Genomic DNA, 20289 nt, shown 5'->3' on the forward strand with positions numbered 1-20289 from the left:
TTGTTTAAAAATCAATCTTTTTTTAGTTGTTGCGACCTTGACCTTGGAGATATTGACATAATTCTTTCGTGCGACACACCGTCCAATGATGGTGAACAAATGTGCCAAATGATTTTAAAATCTCACAATAAATGACATAGATATGGCCCGGACAAGCTCATATATGGCCATTTTTGACCTTTGAACTCAAAAGTCTGACCTTGACCTAGGAGATATCTACGTTATTCTTTCGCCCGACACACCGTCTAATGATGGTACACAAATGAGCCATGTGATTTTAATTTCTCACAATGAACGACAAAGTTATGGCCAGGACAAGCTTATTCCGCCCGTCCGCCAGCCCACCAGCCCGCCGACATTCCCCAATCTAATAACCAGTTTTTTCCTTCTGAAAACCTGGTTAAAAAGTATGACCTTGATACATTCTGGACAAAGGATTTCACTTCTTCCCATCTAAAATAACATTGATTTTCACTTTCATTCATAATATTGGGCCTTTTAAAGGAAGCAGTTTGTTATATGTGATTAAAAATCTTGCTTGATCAATTATTTTAAAATTAAATTGGTAAACAGTAAATTGTTTGTACATTAAACTTTGTAAAGCATCAGAAAGTAGTACATGTAAATATTTGTTCATGCAAAATTTCATTTAAACAATATGTATGTATGTACAGAATGTTCAAATAATTCAAGTTGTGTTTGCTACATTATGAAACTCACTTGGAAAAAGTATGTGTTTATTTCAATGAGATAATTCATGCAACAAAATATAGAGTAATTTACCTTGTTGGCTGTATACATATAGGCATCGTCGGATACCCACGACTAATTCATTCCGTTACTCTCCATCATTAGTTAAATGGAGAGTAGCGGAATTGGTCGATCGTGGGTACCCGACGATGACATATAGGTGCTCTGTGCTAAAATGGAATATCATATGTTTATATTTTTTTAATTAGAACACAAAATATAGTGTACCCTAATTAATAAAAAATGTTTTTAAATGACCAAATTAATTTCCTGTGTTATAAAAAGCACATAAATGGTAACATCGGTATGTATACATGTAATAAAGTATTGTACTTATTATAGTTTTTTAAGCATGCTGTAACAAATACTTATTAACTTTTTTATTTCTAAATCTGTCTTGTTTTTGTCATTAAGTTCACATCTTAAGAAAGTTACACATTCAACATTTCATAACAAAAACTTGGTTTTTTTCGATGCACAACAAATAAACTTAACTTATGGCTTTAACAAAGAAGTAACACAGCTCTTTGTCTAACTTGGTTAACTGCTTAATTAATTTAACTTAACATTTGGGTGTCATTCCTTTAGAACACTCAAAGTTGGTTACTTTCTAATTTTGTGGCCAAGTCATTTCTCTGAACTGAGGAATGCCTGCAAGCCTCAATAAGTTTGTACTTTGAGGCACTCTGTTGTTGTTGTTCTAGCCATAGCGACAGACACTGATGAATCTTTTCTCTCAACGATGTGTGATCACAGGAAACTTGTTCAATGTCATCATCGTGCACACCTAAAGCGCGCATGTAAAACTTCCAATCTCGCCCAAGGCTTTTGGTAAGAAATGTGATTTCCGGATCTAAATCTGAAATCATTGAAAATCTAAAATGTCATGCTAGCTCTACTAAACACAAATAATAAATCAAATAAGGTGCTGCTTAGTTATCATTGAGACAGTTCAAACGCAACAATAAACAAGGGACAAAATTGTCACAAAACCAGGTTTTCATTGTGAAAAAAAAATCTGATAAAGGGAGAAAACTCAAACTGAACTTTTGAAATGACCAAAAAAAATTAACCCCCTTTGTAAGTTTTTTTTTTTTTTTTTAAATCTATTTTTAGTCGTGGCGACCTTGACATTGGAGATATTGACGTGATTCTTTCGTGGGACACACCGTCCCATGATGGTGAACAAATGTGCCAAATGATTTTAAAATCTCACAATGAATGACATAGTTATGGCCAGGACAAGCTCATTTATGGCCATTTTTGACCTTTGAACTCAAAGTGTGACCTTGACCTTGGAGATATCGACGTAATTATTTCGCGCGACACACCGTCCAATGATGGTGAACAAATGTGCCAAATGATTTTAAAATCTGACGATGAACGACATCGTTATGGCTCGGACAAGCTCATTTATGGCCATTTTTGACCTTTGAACTCAAAGTGTGACCTTGACCTTGGAGATATCGACGTAATTATTTCGCGCGACACACCGTCCAATGATGGTGAACAAATGTGCCAAATGATTTTAAAATCTGACAATGAACGACATAGTTATGGCCCGGACAAGCTTATTCCGCCAGCCCGCCAGCCAGCCCGCCAGCCCGCCCGCATTCGCCAATCTAATAACCAGTTTTTTCCTTCGGAAAACCTGGTTAAACATTTAGAAAACTTTAGTACTTATTAAACATTTTTTCAACTTATAAATATATCTTGTGTTTCTTGACATGTTGTGTTATAATGTTCAAAAACATGTTTAAGTATTATGTTTTCCCTATACAAGTTCATTTATGATTAAAGTCTCAAAATAACAAAAATACAAGGGAGTTTATTGTTTGCAAACTTGAAATATTTACCTTTTCGTTTGGATGTGATTCCTGAAGCAGAAAAAAGAGCATAAACAAAGGTGAGTAAACTATTGGTTCCAAATGTCATATAATCCACAAGCAAATGATGAATTAATCCAGGGCGAGGGCCCGAGAGGGTGCGGTAAAAAGTAACCGTATTTGGCAAAATTTCAATCTTTCTATGAGTCTTTGGGGCAATCTATGATAATTTCCCTGCTGGATTTTAACCAATATGCACAGTCAATGTGAACCAATATGCACACAGTCAATGTGAACCAATATGCACACAGTCAATGTGAACCAATATGCACACAGTCAATGTGAACCAATATGCACACAGTCAATGTGAACCAATATGCACACAGTCAATGTGAACCAATATGCACACAGTCAATGTGAATGTTTAGAGCCTGAAACTGAGATTTCGGCTGTCATTCTGCATTCCACAGGAACTTCTCAAGGTGGATAAAAACTTTCAGAAGGTTTAAACACACCAGCGGGCTCGAGAACATTTCGAAAGATTGCGACAAAATATGCCTATACCAAGTGAGGTGGGCAGGTGTAGAAGGCAGCCTGGGGTCTAGTCTATAATATTTTTAAGAGCCCAAATGGAAACACAATGGGCCACTACGGTTTCCATGTTTATTGTTGACCACTAGGACATTTAATTGGATGTGGAAGAGATGTCATTTGTCTTTTGCTCTTGTTTAAAAGACCGTAACTTTTTTTGGCTTGATTCATTTTAACAGTGAGTTGATAGATCCCTTTTAGCCATGACAAAAGCCACTTTATTGTTTTACTTTCTGTGATTATTTTTGTATATTTTTAAAATGTCATTAAATATGTTAACTAACAAATATATTATGTTTTAAGTCATTACTTTAACTATCCAAGTTTATGTCCCCCACAAGGCTCCAAACAAAAATCCACCATTGATGTCATGATAATCTATTCCATGTCAACAAATCACTAACAATCCAGCAAAAATGATACCATGAAAGTAAGTAAATAACAATTAATACTAAGAGTTCATAACATTTGACTAAGTTATCATTTATACAAATATAATACTTTTATCTATGTCATGACAATATTCAGTCAAAAATCAATATTAATCAAGCCAAAATGATGGGTGGCGGTCAACTTGACCTAAGTCAACTTGCACGTTTTTTGGTCAACTCGCACGGCATTTCTGGTCAACTCGCACTTTTCAAAGTCCAGGTTGTTTTTCCACATTTTGGGAAGATAGCCCATGGCTTTGGAATTTTATCGGCATTTTCATGAAATTGGGAAAATAAATTCATTAGCCTTTTTTTTCCACACGAAAAGTCCACTGATTAGAGAAATACTAAATTTGATATAACCCTTTATAATCATTCAAATTAAAAGAACAAAATCATATAATACTTTTTTAGATGTAATTGAATTAAAATTGAGATAAAATACACATAAGACTTTTTTTTTTTTTTTTGGAAATTGGGAATTGTTTGCCACATTTTGGGAAAGAAGTATACTTTTTGGGATTGGGAACATAGCCGAATTTCGGCTATAAATTCGGGCAAAAAACCCCCCTGAAGTCAACTCTCACGCCTCGAAAAAATATATAGAAATAGATGAAGGATGTAATATGATCAGTAGTTTATAAGAAGTTTATAAGTAAAAATAATAATAATTATGTCCTTTTTCAATAATCTGAATATACAGTTGTTACATTTAATGGCTCTTTTACACTTGTGGTCGATGTTTTTCACGGGTTATATGAATGTTTGTAATAGGTGTGAAAGGTCTTATATACAACTAACAATTATTAAAATGGCAAAGCATTAATCAATTAAACTAAATTGGTATGATAATTAATCAGTGATACTTTAATGTTTATCACAAAACGGAGAATGTTTATTTAGCTTGTAATTAAAATGTTTTACTTTTATAATCAGGTGTGAGTTAAATTAAAGAAAATTAAAACGAAAATTAGGTGATGTTTGTTGCATGCGGTTATTTCATAATAGATCAAAGTTTCTTAGTTATGTATATAAATCGACTAAATTAAGAATAGGTTATCATTATCAACATATATGTGCCACGGATTACATACGTATAGTGAATTCATGCGTTTTTTGTGTGATGGATTATTCGTGTATATTGTGTTCAAGGAATGTGGGTCCACGGCAGCAAGCAATTGAATGCGATAGTTGCCAAAAATGGCAACACCGAACACGCGAAACCGGTAAGTACCAGTCATGCCATTGTATACTATAATATTTCAAACAAGTGGAAAGTGACACTCATTTTCTATAGCGTGTCCGTTGCAAAACTTGCATTTTCTATTTTTGCGTATTATGTTATTACAACGACCTCTTTAGATTTCAAATTAATGTGAAGATAATCGAAATCGTGTTAGTGGTGTGTTGTATTTCTTATTTCTGATTTGTCATAAAGTCAAGTAGTTATCTCAATATACCAGCTTTTCTCAATAAACCAGCTTTGCTTGAAGTTATTTCATAAACGTTGTTTATTTGTATTGTATTGTAGATGAATGTTTGTTTTTGTGATACTGTTATCACTCGATCCATGTATTTTTAACCAATTTCGGAATATATGTCATTTGCAATTATTAATTCAAATACGTTTAATTGTTCGCGTGTTGATTTATAATAGTGGAAAGTATTTAATTATTTGTATTCTAATTCTCTCTATTTAATTGTTATAAACTTTGTATAAGCTTATATTTTTTACCTTTAAATAAAGTTTAATGAGCTATGAAAGATATTGAAAACAGCTGTCACCTAATCAGTAACAATACCCTATTTCTCACCACTAAAATTACAATAAACAGATAAAAGTAATAACTAAACTCTGAAAGTATTAATCATTTGTTTTTATGCATAAATTACTCATTTAGAACCCATTAATACATCAATATTTTGACTACCGTGCGAGTTGACTTAGGTATGAATTAACTTCCGCGCGAATTAACCAAAAAACGTGCGAGTTGACTACCGTGCGAGTTGACTTAGGTACGAGTTGACTGTAAACCAAAATGATACTTGTAAAATAAGAAAATAAAAAAAAATAACAAGTAAAAAATATGTAAAGTAATTAAAATAAATTCAAATAAATAAATAAATAAAAATAGTTATTTCAGGGTATGTAATACAAACTGATACTCACTATTGAGGTTCTGTTGAAAGTTATTGATCTGTTGGTCAACTCCACCTTGAATCACATAGACGACCTGTGGTCCAGAAGCAGGGACAGTTTGGGGTTGTGGGGCCAGTTCTGGGACAGCTGTGTATCCCTGGGCCGGTAGATAGCCGTTTCCATATGGGTTTGCGAAAGTATCACGTCTTTGTTCATATGACTCCAAAACACGGAGTCCATCTGTTTTTCCAGAACAACAGTTGATTAATAAAGTTTTCAGGTAATCAGTGTTGTGTGGGCCAAGATGGCCTCTTTCTTCCAAAGCTGTGAACAAATGAAGCGGATTTGTTATTTTTTCACCTTGTTTCTTTCCAATATTTACTTCTCCAGAACTCTTGAACTTCATCCGAAGTAAATCCTCGTCATCTATTAATCGGGAGAGATCCAAAAGAGTATCGTTAAATCGTGCTCTGGATTCGTCCATTTTGTTTTGAAACGAAACTAGATTTTTTCTGGGATTTCCGAGGTCCGACGCAGGTCTCAAATGCGGTTAAACAAAATGGATACCGTCTCGTTATTTCAGTATATTACTATAATCGGTTAAGGAACACTTCACGCTTATTGGCTCATTATTTTGACAACCGAACCATCTTTAGAACTACAGCCTAATTATGGTTTTTGAAATGTTAACGATGTGCATTAAACCGATGTCATTTCTCAACTTGTTACGCCGCACAATACACACAACAATGAATACGACATGGAAATTTGCCACAATTTTCCAAATTTATTTTCTTGTCTCTGTGTTATGCACTGATTTGAAAAAGGAAAATCCGTTTCGTATGAGTAAAGTTAATGCTGTGTGGCATAAAGGTCAAAAGGTTTGTTGTAGGAGTGTTTAAAACAATTTCGAAATGTATTTATGTTACAAACAACTTTCGGAAATGCATAATTCGGATAAACTAGGTTTAGCGACTACATGAACTAGTGATACAATTAGCTTCCCTGAGCTTAAAATGTTTATTCTGTAAAAAAATATTTGTGAGTCGTTTTCTAACTTCCATTTTCTTGTAGTGGGTCGTGTAAATTTGCTTCAAACAACATTTCCTAAAGTGAGATGCAGATTTTCATAAAACTTCGTGTACGACTAAACTGCGTATATGACTCATATCCGCGGATATGACTGAAAAGTGCGGATATGAATAGACAACGGCTTTTTAAATGTATTTTGCTTTATTTTTGTTATATGAAAATCGTTCTGTGACAAAAATACACGTCGCTCATGTGTAATGATACGATCGAATGAATTTAAAAGCGTTTTTCATTGGCATGTTAATTTCAGTAACTCTAAATTCATATCCGCGAATATGAACGACCAGTCAGAACACCGCTTTTATAAAATTGCTCTATTTTGAGGCAGACTTAACAGATTTATCACATATTGTGAATTTTCAATTCAACAGTGATTTGTTCATAAAAAAAACTACAAAAAATGCATAAATATTGTCTATATACGTTCATATTCGCACTTTTCGTTCATATCCGCAGATATGAGTCCTATACACATTTTAGACGGAACGTAAAACTTAATAGGAATCCTATATGAAGCGGTATGACTAGATGCCGAAAACAGTACTGTTTTCCCGAAAACAGTAAAAATTACCGAAAACAGTGTTTAATTATATGACAACATTGAATATTTAGATGAAAACATCGCCTTTTCATATGTCTCGTTTAAAGTATAGTAGTTTAAAGATATTTCAATATATATGTTAAAACTTTTTAATAAAATTTATATTAATAAAAATAATCCGCATTCAGTTTTTTCATATACCAAAACAGTAAAAATTACCGAAAACAGTGTTCAATTATATAAAAATATTGAATATTAAGACGAAAACATCGCTTTTTCCTATGTCTGGTTTAAAAAAGAATAGTAGTTTAAAGATATTTCAATATATATGTTAAAAATAATAAAATTAATTTTAATAAAAATAATCCGCATTCAGTTTTTTCATATACGAAAACAGTAAAATGTACTCCCAAAACAGTAAACAAATATATGAAAATAGTGTGTATTCAATATGTAAGTTACAAATAGATATCGATAATACATAACCAATTCTATTTTATTATTTTTTATAGAAGTCTATTAATTCAAGAACCCTAATTCAAACTATGAAACAAATACTACCGAAAACAGATACCGAAAACAGCATAGCAAATGGGTGTCATAATTGATCGCTTTAATATATAAGTTTGCAAAGTCGGCAATGTTTGATTAACGTACAGGTTCGTGTGTTCTTACTTTTATATATATTTGCATTTTATTAGAAATAATTTAACATGCCTTATTTTTGTACAGAATGTTACTATAATATAAACAAAATATGCAACCTATGAATTCTTTGTTTGTTCATCAGTCGTTTTGTCTGACACCGTCAATTGTTTGTATAACAATAGGCGTGCATTACGTTTTTTGAAGTGTAAAGTATTTGACATAGGTGTGAAACCATTGTTTTATACCGGCATACATGGTTTTTAACCCAATTATGCAAATGTAATGAGCCATTGCCCTAAGGGGAATAAATAATAAACTTGCCAGGTTTTATAACTTTAATCTGGTCATGAAAATGCATGATCCAAGTGACACAAGATAAGTGAAAATAGGGAAGAAATCTGGTTAAATAGCGCTGTAAAATGTACTGTCCGAAAATTAAGAGTAATAATTTATGGACGAAAACCCATTTGTCCAAAAATTAAGAATCACAAAAAAAGAATTAACAGAAAACTTAGAGTAAGTATGGTAGGTTTCATTCTTGTATTTATCCCTTTCCATTATACAAACGCATTCAGAAGTGTTTAGGAGGGCATATAGTGATCAGACTGTCTGTCTGTCTGTCGTCATACTTTGCGTTCAGGTTTCGAAAAATGCTCATAACTTCTATGTCCCTTGAGATGTAACCTTCATATTTGGTATGCATGTGCATATGGACAAGGCCTTTCCACACACACACACATTTTGATCCCTGTGACCTTGACGTTGAACTTAGGGTCCGCATTTAGGTTTTGAAATCTGTGTTTAGGTTTCGAAAAATGCTCATAACTTCTATGTCCCTTCAGATATTACCTTCATATTTGGTATGCATGTGTACAATGTATATGGACAAGGCCTTTCCATACGCACACAAATTTTGACCCCTGTGACCTTGACGTTGAACTTTGGGTCCGCGTTTAGGTTTCAAAATCTGCGTTTTAGGTTTCGAAAAATGCTCATTACTTCTATGTCCCTTGAGATACAACCTTCATATTTGGTATGCATGTTTATATTGACAAGGCCTTTCCATACACACACAAATTTTGACCCCTGTGACCTTGACCTTAAACTTAGGTTTAGGTTTGAAATCTGTGTTTAGGTTTCGAAACAGCTCATAACTTTCATCAAGCGTTTATAGGGGGCATAAGTCATCCTATGGTGACAGCTTTTGTTTTTTTCATTCTTTTAGGTATGCCATACCTGGAGTCATTTTAAATACCAGAGTATCACGAAATCTGTTGAGAAAACCTCTTGATAATCTCTTGGAGCAAACATTCATTAAAATCAAAGTTTAATGCCACTACATGTATCACGATGTAAAGGTGGGAAATCTAACTGATTTTGGTAAATTAATTGTTTTCGGCATCATGTCCTGGTATTATATAATGCTTCCGTTTTTAAAAAAGAATAAAATGCTTCCTATAAAAAAAGAAATAATTAATATACAGCATCATTTAAATGCGTACTAGAGTAAGCATTCGTTAAAATCGTAGTTTAACGCCACTATCATGATAAGAAGGTGGGAAATCTAACTGTCTTCAGTATCATGTCATCAAATAATATAATGCTTCCGTTTTTAAACAGGAATAAAATGTTGGTTTTTTTTTTGTAAAAAAAATAAAAATTAATATATAGCATCATTAAAATGCGTGCTGGAGTAAACATTTATTAAAATCATAGTTGTAACACCACTATCACAATGTAAAGATGGGACATCTAACTGTTTTTGGTAAATTTACTGTTTTCGGTATCACGTCCTCTTATTATATAATGATTCCGTGTTAAAACAGGAAAAAAATGTTATTGTAAATAAATAAATAAATAATTAATATATAGCATCATTTAACTGCGTACTGGAGTAAACATTCATTAAAAGCATAGTTTAACGCCACTATCACGATGTAAAGGTCAGAAATCTAATTTTTTTCGGTAAATTTACTGTTTTCGGTATCATGTCCCCGTAATACATAATGCTTCTGTTTTTAAACAGGAATAAAATGCTTTTTTTGTTTCATTCAAATACGTACTTGAGTTAACATTCATTAAATCGTAGTTTAACGCCACTATCACGATGTAAAGGTGAGAAATCTAATTGTTTTCGGTAAATTTACTGTTTTTGCGAAAACAGTACTGTTTTCGGTATCTAGTCATACCCTATACGAAGTTTGTTCAGGAACCTATACAAAAAAATTTGTTTAGGTCCCTGGTTTGTTCAAATACTGCTGGATCAATGGTACTGATGTTAATTTTTCCTGATAAATTATTTTATAAGCTTTCGAAAACAACCGGTGTGTAGTTGATGCGTTAAAAAATGTTTGAGTTTCATGGTTTACAGTAAAGATGGCGTAGTTTTACGCCAAATGAAGTTGCACTGCTTAATTCTATTATAGCTTATATATATGAAAAAAATACTATGGGCTTCCCTCCTGTGGGAATAACAGCTTTTTGATTACCAAATGAATTTACCAAACATCTTTTTCATACCTATGCATGCTACACTCCTATGTTTTTAGGCGAAAGCTCCAGGCAATTATGCCTTTTACTTCTCCCAAATGAAAGCAAATCTTGGAATAAGTCTGCCAAAAGTTCTGCTCAGCTATCTACTAAGCTAACTAAATGTATGGCTGGTTCTTAACCTTATACAATACAGCAGTTGCTGCCTGCATCATGTCAAGGTTTTTAAAAAGTTAACACTCCTTGAGAATTGCCTTGTGAAAAATATGTTACCAGGAGTTAGTAACTTACCAGTGCACACTCCAAAGTTGACTTTATGCAAGATATATAAATTATATTTTTAACAGGTGTTAAAGGAGAAACGCTTGTCTGACTTGTATGCTGATTTGCAAGTACAAGACAGGCGTGAAGTTGATTTGAAACTTCGCAAAACTGAGGGTGTAGACAATGAAGGATTGTTTGAGGCTCAAGTCAGGAAAGAAATGGCAGGTTATTATCCAGAATATTATTGATTTTTCAAATATCAAGTTATTCATTTATTATTTAATTATGGCTTTTATTTGTTCTTAATATTTTTGCATGTAAAATTGTTTTATTATGAATGATTTATTATTACAGATTTGCTATTGAAAATTATTTTTTTAGTGATACTGGATCGTTATGGCCTTACTAGGCATTTCCCAGGGGAAAACTATAGTGGATCTCCAGGTTATCAGCCAAATGAAAATGGTTCCCTTCCACTTAATATCAGGGACAATCGACTAAAAGACCTGCTCAATAAGGCGCAGATTGAAGGATTCTCAGGTAAATGACTCCTGACAAATATGACAAGGCCCCTGATCTGTTATACAACCAAAAGTGTGGAGCATTTGGCCAAGTCAGTATAACCACTACCACTATTACACCCACACAAACTACTACCCTCTTATCTATAATCTCTTGTGTAAAGATGTGAAATAAATAACTTGAACAATTAGCAAACACTATCAAAATTTCATAAAACAACATGTGTAATCGATTTGGAAAAGAAATCTTATATAATCAATGTTGACAAGGTTGGTATCTCTTAACATTGAAAAATCATCTAAGGAAACAGTTAAAGGCCATACGTTGCTTTAATTGCGTTCAGAATTTGTTTTACTTTTACAAATTGATTATCTCCAAGTGCTACAGTGCGCATTGTCAAGGTTTTCCAATTTAGTCATTTTTAAGTACCAGTAGTTTTTGTCCTTTGTTTAAAAATTAAATATGAAAGCTTTTGTGTGTTACTCATTCTCTATTTTGTGTCCCCCTTTTTATGCCCCCTTCGAAGAAGAGGGAGTATATTGTTTTGCCCATGTCGGTCGGTCGGTCCGTCCACCAAATGGTTTCCTGATGATAACTCAAGAACGCTTAGGCCTAGGTTCATGAAACTAAATAGGTACATTGATCATGACTGGCAGATGACTCCTATTGATTTTCAGGTCACTAGGTCAAAGGTCAAGGTCACAGTGACTCGAAACAGTAAAATGGTTTCCGGATGATAACTCAAGAACGCTTAGGCCTAGGTTCATGAAACTTCATAGGTACATTGATCATGACTGGCAGATGACCCCTATTGATTTTGAGGTCACTAGATCAAAGGTCAAGGTCACAGTGACCTGAACGATTCAAATGGTTTTTAATGATTCACACAATGGCTGCCACTACAAATGACAGCCCATTTTGAGGGCATGCGTGTTTTACAAACAGCCCTTGTTACTATAAACTTTTACAAAAATAGTTGTCTGCAAGTGCTTCAGCACTTCCTGTCAAAATTTCATGATTATTCTTTTATAAGTTATTTCTCTTTGTCAAATGTTACAGTTACATGTAAAGCTTCTTTACCGAACTCCTGCATTTTATGTGTTATGTCATCAAATGTTTACAGAATTATTATCTGCAAGGGCCACAATGCATATGAAGAAGGTTATTTGAGTGATTTTTTTTTTCAAGGAGATATTGCCCTTTGTTTAAAATAACATAAAAGCTTCTATGCAAAACTCCTACTACATGATGTGTGTGTGTTTGATCAAACTTTTACTGAAAATTTTTCTCCCTGTGCTACAATTCTTATTTTTAAAGTTTGGCATTTGCATTATTTTTAAAGGAGTTACTCTCCTTTGTTTGAAACTACATTGAAAAACTTTATTGCACAACTCATCCATTTTGTTGCATTTTTTCCAAAACTTGTACAGACTTATTATCTGCAAGTGATTTATTTTGAAAGGGGTAATTTACACATAGCCAGGGTATTGTGATTGGAGTTTGCAGTTGTTTCTTTAAAAATAAATCCTAATTTTTACAGTATGCTATCCACAACTATGCACCTGTCAGTTTGGTAGGGGATATTGGTTGCGGGTATGGAGGTAAGAATTGTGGGTGGGATTGTGACTTGGCCATAAGCTTTACACCTTTGTCCACAACCTTTGATTGGAGAGTTTTGTGCTCGCAGTATCTTGACGCGAGAGGCATATAGCAATTGTCCTGTTTGTTTGTCTCTTCTTTAATGTTTTTCCATCTGTGATACACGTATTTGCATTTTACTATGTTATCCTCTAGTTCTAACTCAAATGGCTACAATTCATTTACAGTTACCTGTTATTTCTTATAACCTTTACCCATCCACCCTTACCACTTTTATACTTGTACTTTCACATTTATCTTTCATGAGATGTTAAGGGACCAATACTAACTATATAACAAATATAAACGATGTGTATTGAAAAGGTAGGTCTGAGACCCAGCATCCATTGAGTTTCTTTTACAAGTCCTGGCTAATTATTTAAATTTGTCATAATAACAATCATCCAGAACATCACCAGTCATATTACAATTTTCTTGAACATTTATTAATAATGCGGAAACATGTTTTTTGTTAAACTTATGATTGATAACAAATACATCTTTGTTTGTCTGTGCATGACACTTCCTAAAGGTAAAAAGATCCATCACTGCTATGCAAAATTAAGATCATTCATGCTTAATTAAGAAGTTTTTACAAAAACAGCACTTGAACAAATGTTGTTATAACATTTTATCAAGTGCACAGCAATCATAACATACAGGTCAGTCTATTACATATACATTTAGAAACTTTACTGCAATTGACATCATTTAAAATTAACAGGTGTATCATGCAATTAAAAGTTTATTTACATGCAATTAATTGCTTCATTTATTAAAGATCTTGTATAGACTAATTTGTTAAATGTCTTAGCTATCCCCAACAGGGCTTTTTTTCCTTCTTTATGAGTGGCCGTGGAAGGACATTTCACAATTTTGAAAAGGACAATTCACAAACCTAACATGGCCGTGAATTTTTACAAAATGGGCCATTTTTCACAATTTTAATAATTTCACGACTCGGTTTTTCACAATTTTAAGAAGTTCGCGACTCAATTTTTCACAATTTTGAAAAGTTTCGCGACTCAATTTGTCACAATTTTGAAAAGATTGCAACTCATTTTTTCACAATTTTGAAAAGTTCGCGACTCATTTTTTCACAAAATAAGGGGGCCAGGGCCGCTTCACAAAGTCAGGAAAAAAAGCCCTGCCCAATATTGATAAGTTATCTTTCCAATATTATGTATTGACAGATTACAAGTACACGGCACAAAAAAAAAGGAATAATATATTAAGTTAAATAATTGTATGTAATATTTTATTTCAATCGGTATCTTGTATATTTTCTTATGTTGATCATTGTAAGTATAGGCAAATAAAGTATCCAACAAGTAGACATTCTTATCTATGATCAAGGTGTGTGTTTTCTTTTTACTCCATAGTCTCATGTGTCTTATTGGATGCATATGGTTTTCATATGCACTATGGAATTGCGTAATTACTTGATCGCATAGGTTCTTTGGTACTCATCTGGTACAATCCAATCGTTTAGAACTAGGAAATAGAGCCACTTCTACACCAAGTGAAAATGTTTCAGATCCGTTTTATTAAGGGTAGTTTCTTGTAGTTCGTCTGAAAGTGGTCACCTGGCATCATTCTTTGGTTGGCTTTAGTCTGGCTATTTGGTATAGGAGCTATCATGTTCGTGTGTGACTTGATGTATTTGCTATGGGTAGAGAGGCTTGTCCTTTTTTTCTCAGTTTTGAATATTAATAAATATCGTGTATGCCAACTTAAAATTAATATCATCATACACATTATTTTTAATAAAAGTCAATAGGTCATCTTTAACGAAGTTTTCGAATATACTGGTGAAGAAAATATCACATCAGTTTTTAAAATCCTTATAAAATAGCCTTACATGATGCAAATGATTTTCCTCTAATAAATTATTAATTACATTTGTGTTAACTTTGATATTTCCCCCATAATTTTTGGTAAACATTTGAATTGTCTGTGATATATCCCTCATTTATGATTGACATTTCCTGTGTTTTTGTGAAGCAGCAAAATTAAGGCTACTCAAAAGGCTGTTTACGTGTTCTAAAATGTTGTCATTTAATATTTTATTACAAGATACATATAGAGAATACTAGGTCGGTGTATTATTTTTATTAGTTTATTTTGCAAGGCTTAGTAAATCGGAACCACGATCCTTGGCGAGTGGTTCAGATTTTCGTGCCGAGCAAAATAAACTTTGCTTTATTCGGGACCGACCTAGTATTCGATTTATCCCATCAATTTTCTTAGTCGTAAATTATTTCTTTAAAAATATAATAGGAAAATCGAACTACACGAACAATCCCAAAGTTATTTTAAGCAAACATTGTTTCATTATTTTAATAGTGCCGAAACTAATACATTACAAAAAGATCAGGTACTAACCTGTTTTTCTGTTTGTCATACCTCTACGTCCCCGATTTTTAAGAAATAATGAAAAAAAACACCAAACAACTGTAGCTTAAGAGTGAAAGAACATGCATTGTGTCGTATGACGTGTTAATAATGACGTCACGAGTACGCGCACTTAATATTTGTAAATGTTTTTTTGCTTTTTGAGTTGCATTATGTGTTAAAAATATATTACATCTTGGTATCAAATTGTTTGTTTTGTTGAACCTGATTCGATTTTACTAAAAATTATTACTTTATAGTTGATTCTGAGTAATATGACTCTTCGCCGCGCGTGACAGCTATATTTCATCACTGCCGAAATAGAGGAAAATTTATTCCACAGTGGTTTATTTCGACAATGCACGTATGATGATGGGATAAATTTCTGTCTCTAGATGCGGAGATGTCCTTATTGCATGAGGAAATGCATCATCATCAAGAAAAAATGGATGAATATGAACAGTTAAGAGCGGAATATGAGCAACTTGAAGGTAATGACTTTGAGAAATTATTTTTGTGTATTCCTGTACTACTATTAAACACGGACAATAGTTAATTGAAAAACCTCACTTACCTTGAAACAAATAACCTACCAGGTATTTGAAATGTTATGATATTGTTTGCGTGTTTTGAAAGTGGAATAATTATTTAGAAACACTTACAAAGTTTCCTGTTAATAATTGGTACAAAGTGGCTAATAAGAAAGACAATTTGTAATCAACCTCACAATCTTCTTACTACAAGGAAAACACTCCAAGCAGTGCACTTACACTAAACATTCATAAAATGTGCAAGATACCCAAAATAGCTGTTCTGCATAAATAAAATACTACGTAGCTAGAACATTTTCAATGAGCAAAAGGTGCTGTTTGATTTACTGGTATGCATAAATCCTATTAGATTTCTGTGAAATATTTGTAAACTATAATAAATAGCATGATGTGATATATCTTGAAAAAATGTATTGTGTTTTTACTTAAAGGTAAAATTGACAATTCTGTTGAGAACATTGATGACCAAACCGATACGTATGCAAGAATGAGTGACGTAAAGAAAGAGATGAAAGCAAAACATAAAGAGGTGCAGGAGTCTTTAAAGACCACAGAAGATCGCGTCAAGAATCCCGGTGTACATGAAATATTCCAGGATCCAAGGGTCTACCACTTGTGGGCCTTGGCACAGAAAGCTGAAATGGATGAAAATGAGCTCAGTTCTATCAAGGTGATCATAAGTTAGGTGTGCTCCAAGAAAATGGGGCTTAATGCATGTGAGTAAAGTGTCATCCTAGATTAGGTGGTGCATTCCACAGCAGCTAATAAGGCACAAAACTTTCCGCCTTAACTGGATTTTTGCTTAGAAGAGACTTCCTTTAAATGACAAATGTGTTGTTCTTGATCAGCCTGTGCAGACTGCACATGCGTATCTCGGATGGCACTTTATGCACATGAATTAAGCCCTGTTTGCTCACAGCACGGCTCAATTTTATTTTAGTTTACCCCTGCAAACCAGGTAAGCCCTAGTTTATTAAGTAACAATTGTGACTTAGCCCTACTTTATAAAGTAAAAATCGTGACTAAGCACTAATTTATTAGCTCGACTGTTTTAGAGAAAACCCAAGGTATTGTCATAGCCAGCTTGTCGTCCGCCGAAGGCGTCGTGCTAAAACCTTAACATTGGCTCTAAAATCTAACAAGCTTTCATTTATTCAAAACTGTACCCGCAGCCGAGCATTGGCACCCATTATCCAGTGCTCTTGTTTAGTAGCAATTGTGGCTAAGCCCTAGTTTATTAAGTAAAATTTGTGACTAAGCCATAGTTCAGTGAGTAAAAAAAATGACCTGATCTTTTCTTTTCGCATTCAGTTATAAAACACACCTGCTAACATGAAAACTTTGGATTAAATTATGAAAATAAAAACAATGGAAATGTTGCAAACTGTGGTTATATTAATTGGTAAGTATCAGTTAAAAGACGACATTTCATGTGTCGTAAATCAACGAGTTTTTTTATACAACAAAAACAACAATTGCCGTGGGGATCAATCTTCGTCGAATTTCATTAATTTTTTTCGTGGTCGACCTCATAAGTCGATATTGTATTTTTAATCAAATTTTGGAGGTAAAAAATCTCGACTTATGACTGGGTTTTTACGGTAACAAGTGATAAGCTTGATATATCGGTCAAAATTCTTTGATCCCATCCTGGAAGGGATGAAATATGAATAGGAATTTGGGGCCCATTTCCACCAACCAATGATTAGACAAAAGACAAATATATAATTTTCTTACAATAAGAAATCCTGTTTGATAACTTCAGACAGAGCTGGAACACTTTGAGAGACGGATCAAGAAGGCCGAGTACATGTCGGGCAAGGTGAGGTCCCTGGAGGAGAAGTTACAGAGTGGACAGGATGTAAACCCGGCAGACCAGGCCTCCTGGAGGGAGAAGGCCGACTTCCAGAATAGAAAGGCAAGTTTGTGTACTGTTTGTTTGAAAATGCACTGATACATTATTTAAATGTTTTCAAAAGTTGCTAGGATTCATAGATAAATAAACTCTTAAAAGTAAGTTTATCTTTGACAGCCACTTTGCATCAAATTTTTAAAATCAATATTTTTTGTTGTGAACATTGCAACTGGCTTACAAGACAAAACTAACAAGCGTTGATTGAAACAATCACATTGAATTTAATTGGTCCCTGTAAGCCTTCATGTTTTTTTTGTCCCCCAGTCTATACTGGGGGACATATTGTTTTGTCCTGTCTGTTTGTTTGTTTGTTTGTCTTGTTTATTTTATTGCCTTTAAACTTTAAACACTGTATTATGCTGAAGTATTTATCCCCACACTCTGAATTGGAGCGGGGGGGATTTCGTGGTTATCTCCGCTGTCTGTCCGTCCGTCCTGGCCCCTATCTCCTCCTACACTATTAGCACTAGAACTTTGAAACTTAAACACATGGTAGAGATGAGCATGTGTGGGACAGTGCACTATTTGGAATTTTGATCTGACTCCTGGGTCAAAAGTTGCGGCGTGGGGATACGTGTCGGCCGCAGCCGCGCCATTTCTAGTTTCAGTTATAGCTTAGAAACATGTTACAGAAGGCAAAATAGGTGTCATGGCATGTCATGTAAGAAAGATTTGTTATACCCCTATTAACATTTGTAATGGGGGCTATATAGGAGTCACTTTGTCAGTCAGTCGGTCTGTCTGTCCGAAAATTTCCTCCGATCTTCACCAAACTTGGTCAGAAGTTGTATCTAGATGATGTCTAGGTCAAGTTTGAATATGGTTTATGCGGGGTCAAAAACTAGGTCACAAGTCACTTAGTGCATTTTAAACCGAAAGTATGTCATCTATCTTTTGATTTTAAAATGACTTGGTACATATGTTCACCATCATGGGACGGTGTGTCATGCGAAAAAAGTATGTCGATATCTCAAATGGTAATGGGGATATAAAAACAAGAATACAATTTAAGAAAGAAAAAAGTAACCCTCATCTAGGCTCGAACCACTGACTCCTGGAGTAAAAGTCTATCGCTTAGATCACTCGGCAATCCGTGCTCAAACAATGAGTGATGTATTTTATGCTTTTTATAGCAATCCTCATAGTGTCACGTACTATAACGACAACAACAGAACTCTCACAATTTTTTTTAATTTTGTCAATTTACCGAAATGTGAAAAGGCCCCTTTAATACTTGTGTGCTGTTATTTGTAGGTGGAGAAATACCACAACGACTTGAAGCTACGTATCCAAAGGAAATTTGATGAATTGTGAGGCCCATGTTACCCTAAAAAAAGATCTGTGCTTGATTGGCAGTGAACATTAAGGGTGCTCTGCTGTTAGAGAACATGAAACACACAAGTTTAGGTTGTGCATTAAGCAAGAGATCACAGTGAAAGGTTTCCAATTTCCTGAAACTGACAACCATTTGTTTGTATTTGTTATTTTACATACAACATCACTACAGCAGTACTATTCAAAGCCTTTTAACATTAAAGTCATATACTAGTATACAGCTTTTTATACCCCCAGCATGAGAAATTGAGAATTGCCGAATGACATATATTGTCGACTCTGTTTGTGTGCGTATTGGTAGGTTTGCGAATTTGTGTATGTGTGACATTTTGAGCCTTGCTCATTTCTTGGTCATGCATTGTGGAATTTTGAAATAAATTGGAACATGTCAAGACGTGTTGCATGCCAAATCAATGCTGCTCGCTTAAAGGTCACAAAAACAACAGATTCTAGGAATTTTGTTTATAGAAAAGTGAAAGAACATGTTTTTGTTAGTGAGCGGCTGATTACTTGGTGGGATGCATGATGGGATTTTCAAATAAATTGACTAATGATCATCATATCAAGAAACATGTCGCCTGTAACAATCAGGTCAATTGCCTCAAGGTCAAGGCCATTGTGGTTTTTGAGTTTGTGTATATTCCTTATATTGCTATTGTCAAAGTACATTCCCTGATCTGTCCATAGCTGTCTCGTTCATTATGGGATTTAAAAGAAAATAGAATTAAGTCAAGTTGCATGCAACAACCATTTCCTAGGCTTTAAGGTAAAGGTCATTGTGGAAACTTAAATTTATGCATATTCCAAACATACATATAGTGAAATCATGTACAGCCAATAACTGGTGTTACAATATTTTGATCCTAATTGTAACAAATCACCTTTATTTCAAGATATCTTGAAGCATGCAAAACCATGTTGCTCCCTTGAAGTTCAAGGTCAAAGTAGACAATCTTTGTGAATCGTCCTATATTGTAATAGTGATAATTGATGTTCAGGTGTATGTCTATGCCCTGATATATTACAAATTCACAAATATTGTTTGCTTTTGTTGTAAAGAGATTACTTCTCAGGACAGCAATATTATTAGCCAGACATTTATATGATGCCACACAATATTGGGATAATCCTAATGGAATTTCCAAGTTCACACTTAAATGT

General features: G+C 33.9%; 2 protein-coding genes across 2 annotated transcripts; one reads left to right on the forward strand and one right to left on the reverse strand.

Moving 5' to 3' along the window:
- Window positions 1-1234: 1234 nt before the first annotated feature.
- LOC127868658 (uncharacterized) lies at window positions 1235-6371 on the reverse strand. The gene is made up of 3 exons (XM_052410595.1): window positions 5769-6371; window positions 2607-2627; window positions 1235-1609 (listed from the first exon to the last, which is right to left on the reverse strand). Exons 1-3 carry the CDS (start codon window positions 6220-6222, stop codon window positions 1344-1346), a joined length of 741 nt encoding a protein of 246 aa, XP_052266555.1. The 5' UTR covers window positions 6223-6371; the 3' UTR covers window positions 1235-1343.
- A 38-nt stretch (window positions 6372-6409) lies between these two features.
- On the forward strand, window positions 6410-19107 carry LOC127870015 (alpha-2-macroglobulin receptor-associated protein-like). Its single transcript, XM_052412677.1, has 7 exons — window positions 6410-6619; window positions 10857-10998; window positions 11155-11313; window positions 15723-15818; window positions 16310-16548; window positions 17644-17796; window positions 19048-19107. The coding sequence occupies exons 1-7, from the start codon at window positions 6410-6412 to the stop codon at window positions 19105-19107; spliced, it is 1059 nt and encodes a 352-aa protein (XP_052268637.1).
- Window positions 19108-20289: the final 1182 nt, after the last annotated feature.

The sequence above is a fragment of the Dreissena polymorpha genome, chromosome 2 (assembly GCF_020536995.1).
Source record: "Dreissena polymorpha isolate Duluth1 chromosome 2, UMN_Dpol_1.0, whole genome shotgun sequence".
NCBI classification, from domain to species: Eukaryota; Metazoa; Mollusca; class Bivalvia; order Myida; family Dreissenidae; genus Dreissena; species Dreissena polymorpha.

Coding starts and splice junctions, on each gene's coding strand:
- LOC127870015 (XM_052412677.1), top strand. CDS start 6,410: ATGGTTTTTGAAATGTTAACGATGTGCATTAAACCGATGTCATTTCTC. Junction 6,620..10,856: donor TGTGGCATAAAGGTCAAAAG/GTTTGTTGTAGG, acceptor TATTTTTAACAG/GTGTTAAAGGAGAAACGCTT. Junction 10,999..11,154: donor AGTCAGGAAAGAAATGGCAG/GTTATTATCCAG, acceptor TTATTTTTTTAG/TGATACTGGATCGTTATGGC.
- LOC127868658 (XM_052410595.1), bottom strand. CDS start 6,222: ATGGACGAATCCAGAGCACGATTTAACGATACTCTTTTGGATCTCTCC. Junction 2,628..5,768: donor CTTTCAACAGAACCTCAATA/GTGAGTATCAGT, acceptor TTTCTGCTTCAG/GAATCACATCCAAACGAAAA. Junction 1,610..2,606: donor AATCACATCCAAACGAAAAG/GTAAATATTTCA, acceptor CAATGATTTCAG/ATTTAGATCCGGAAATCACA.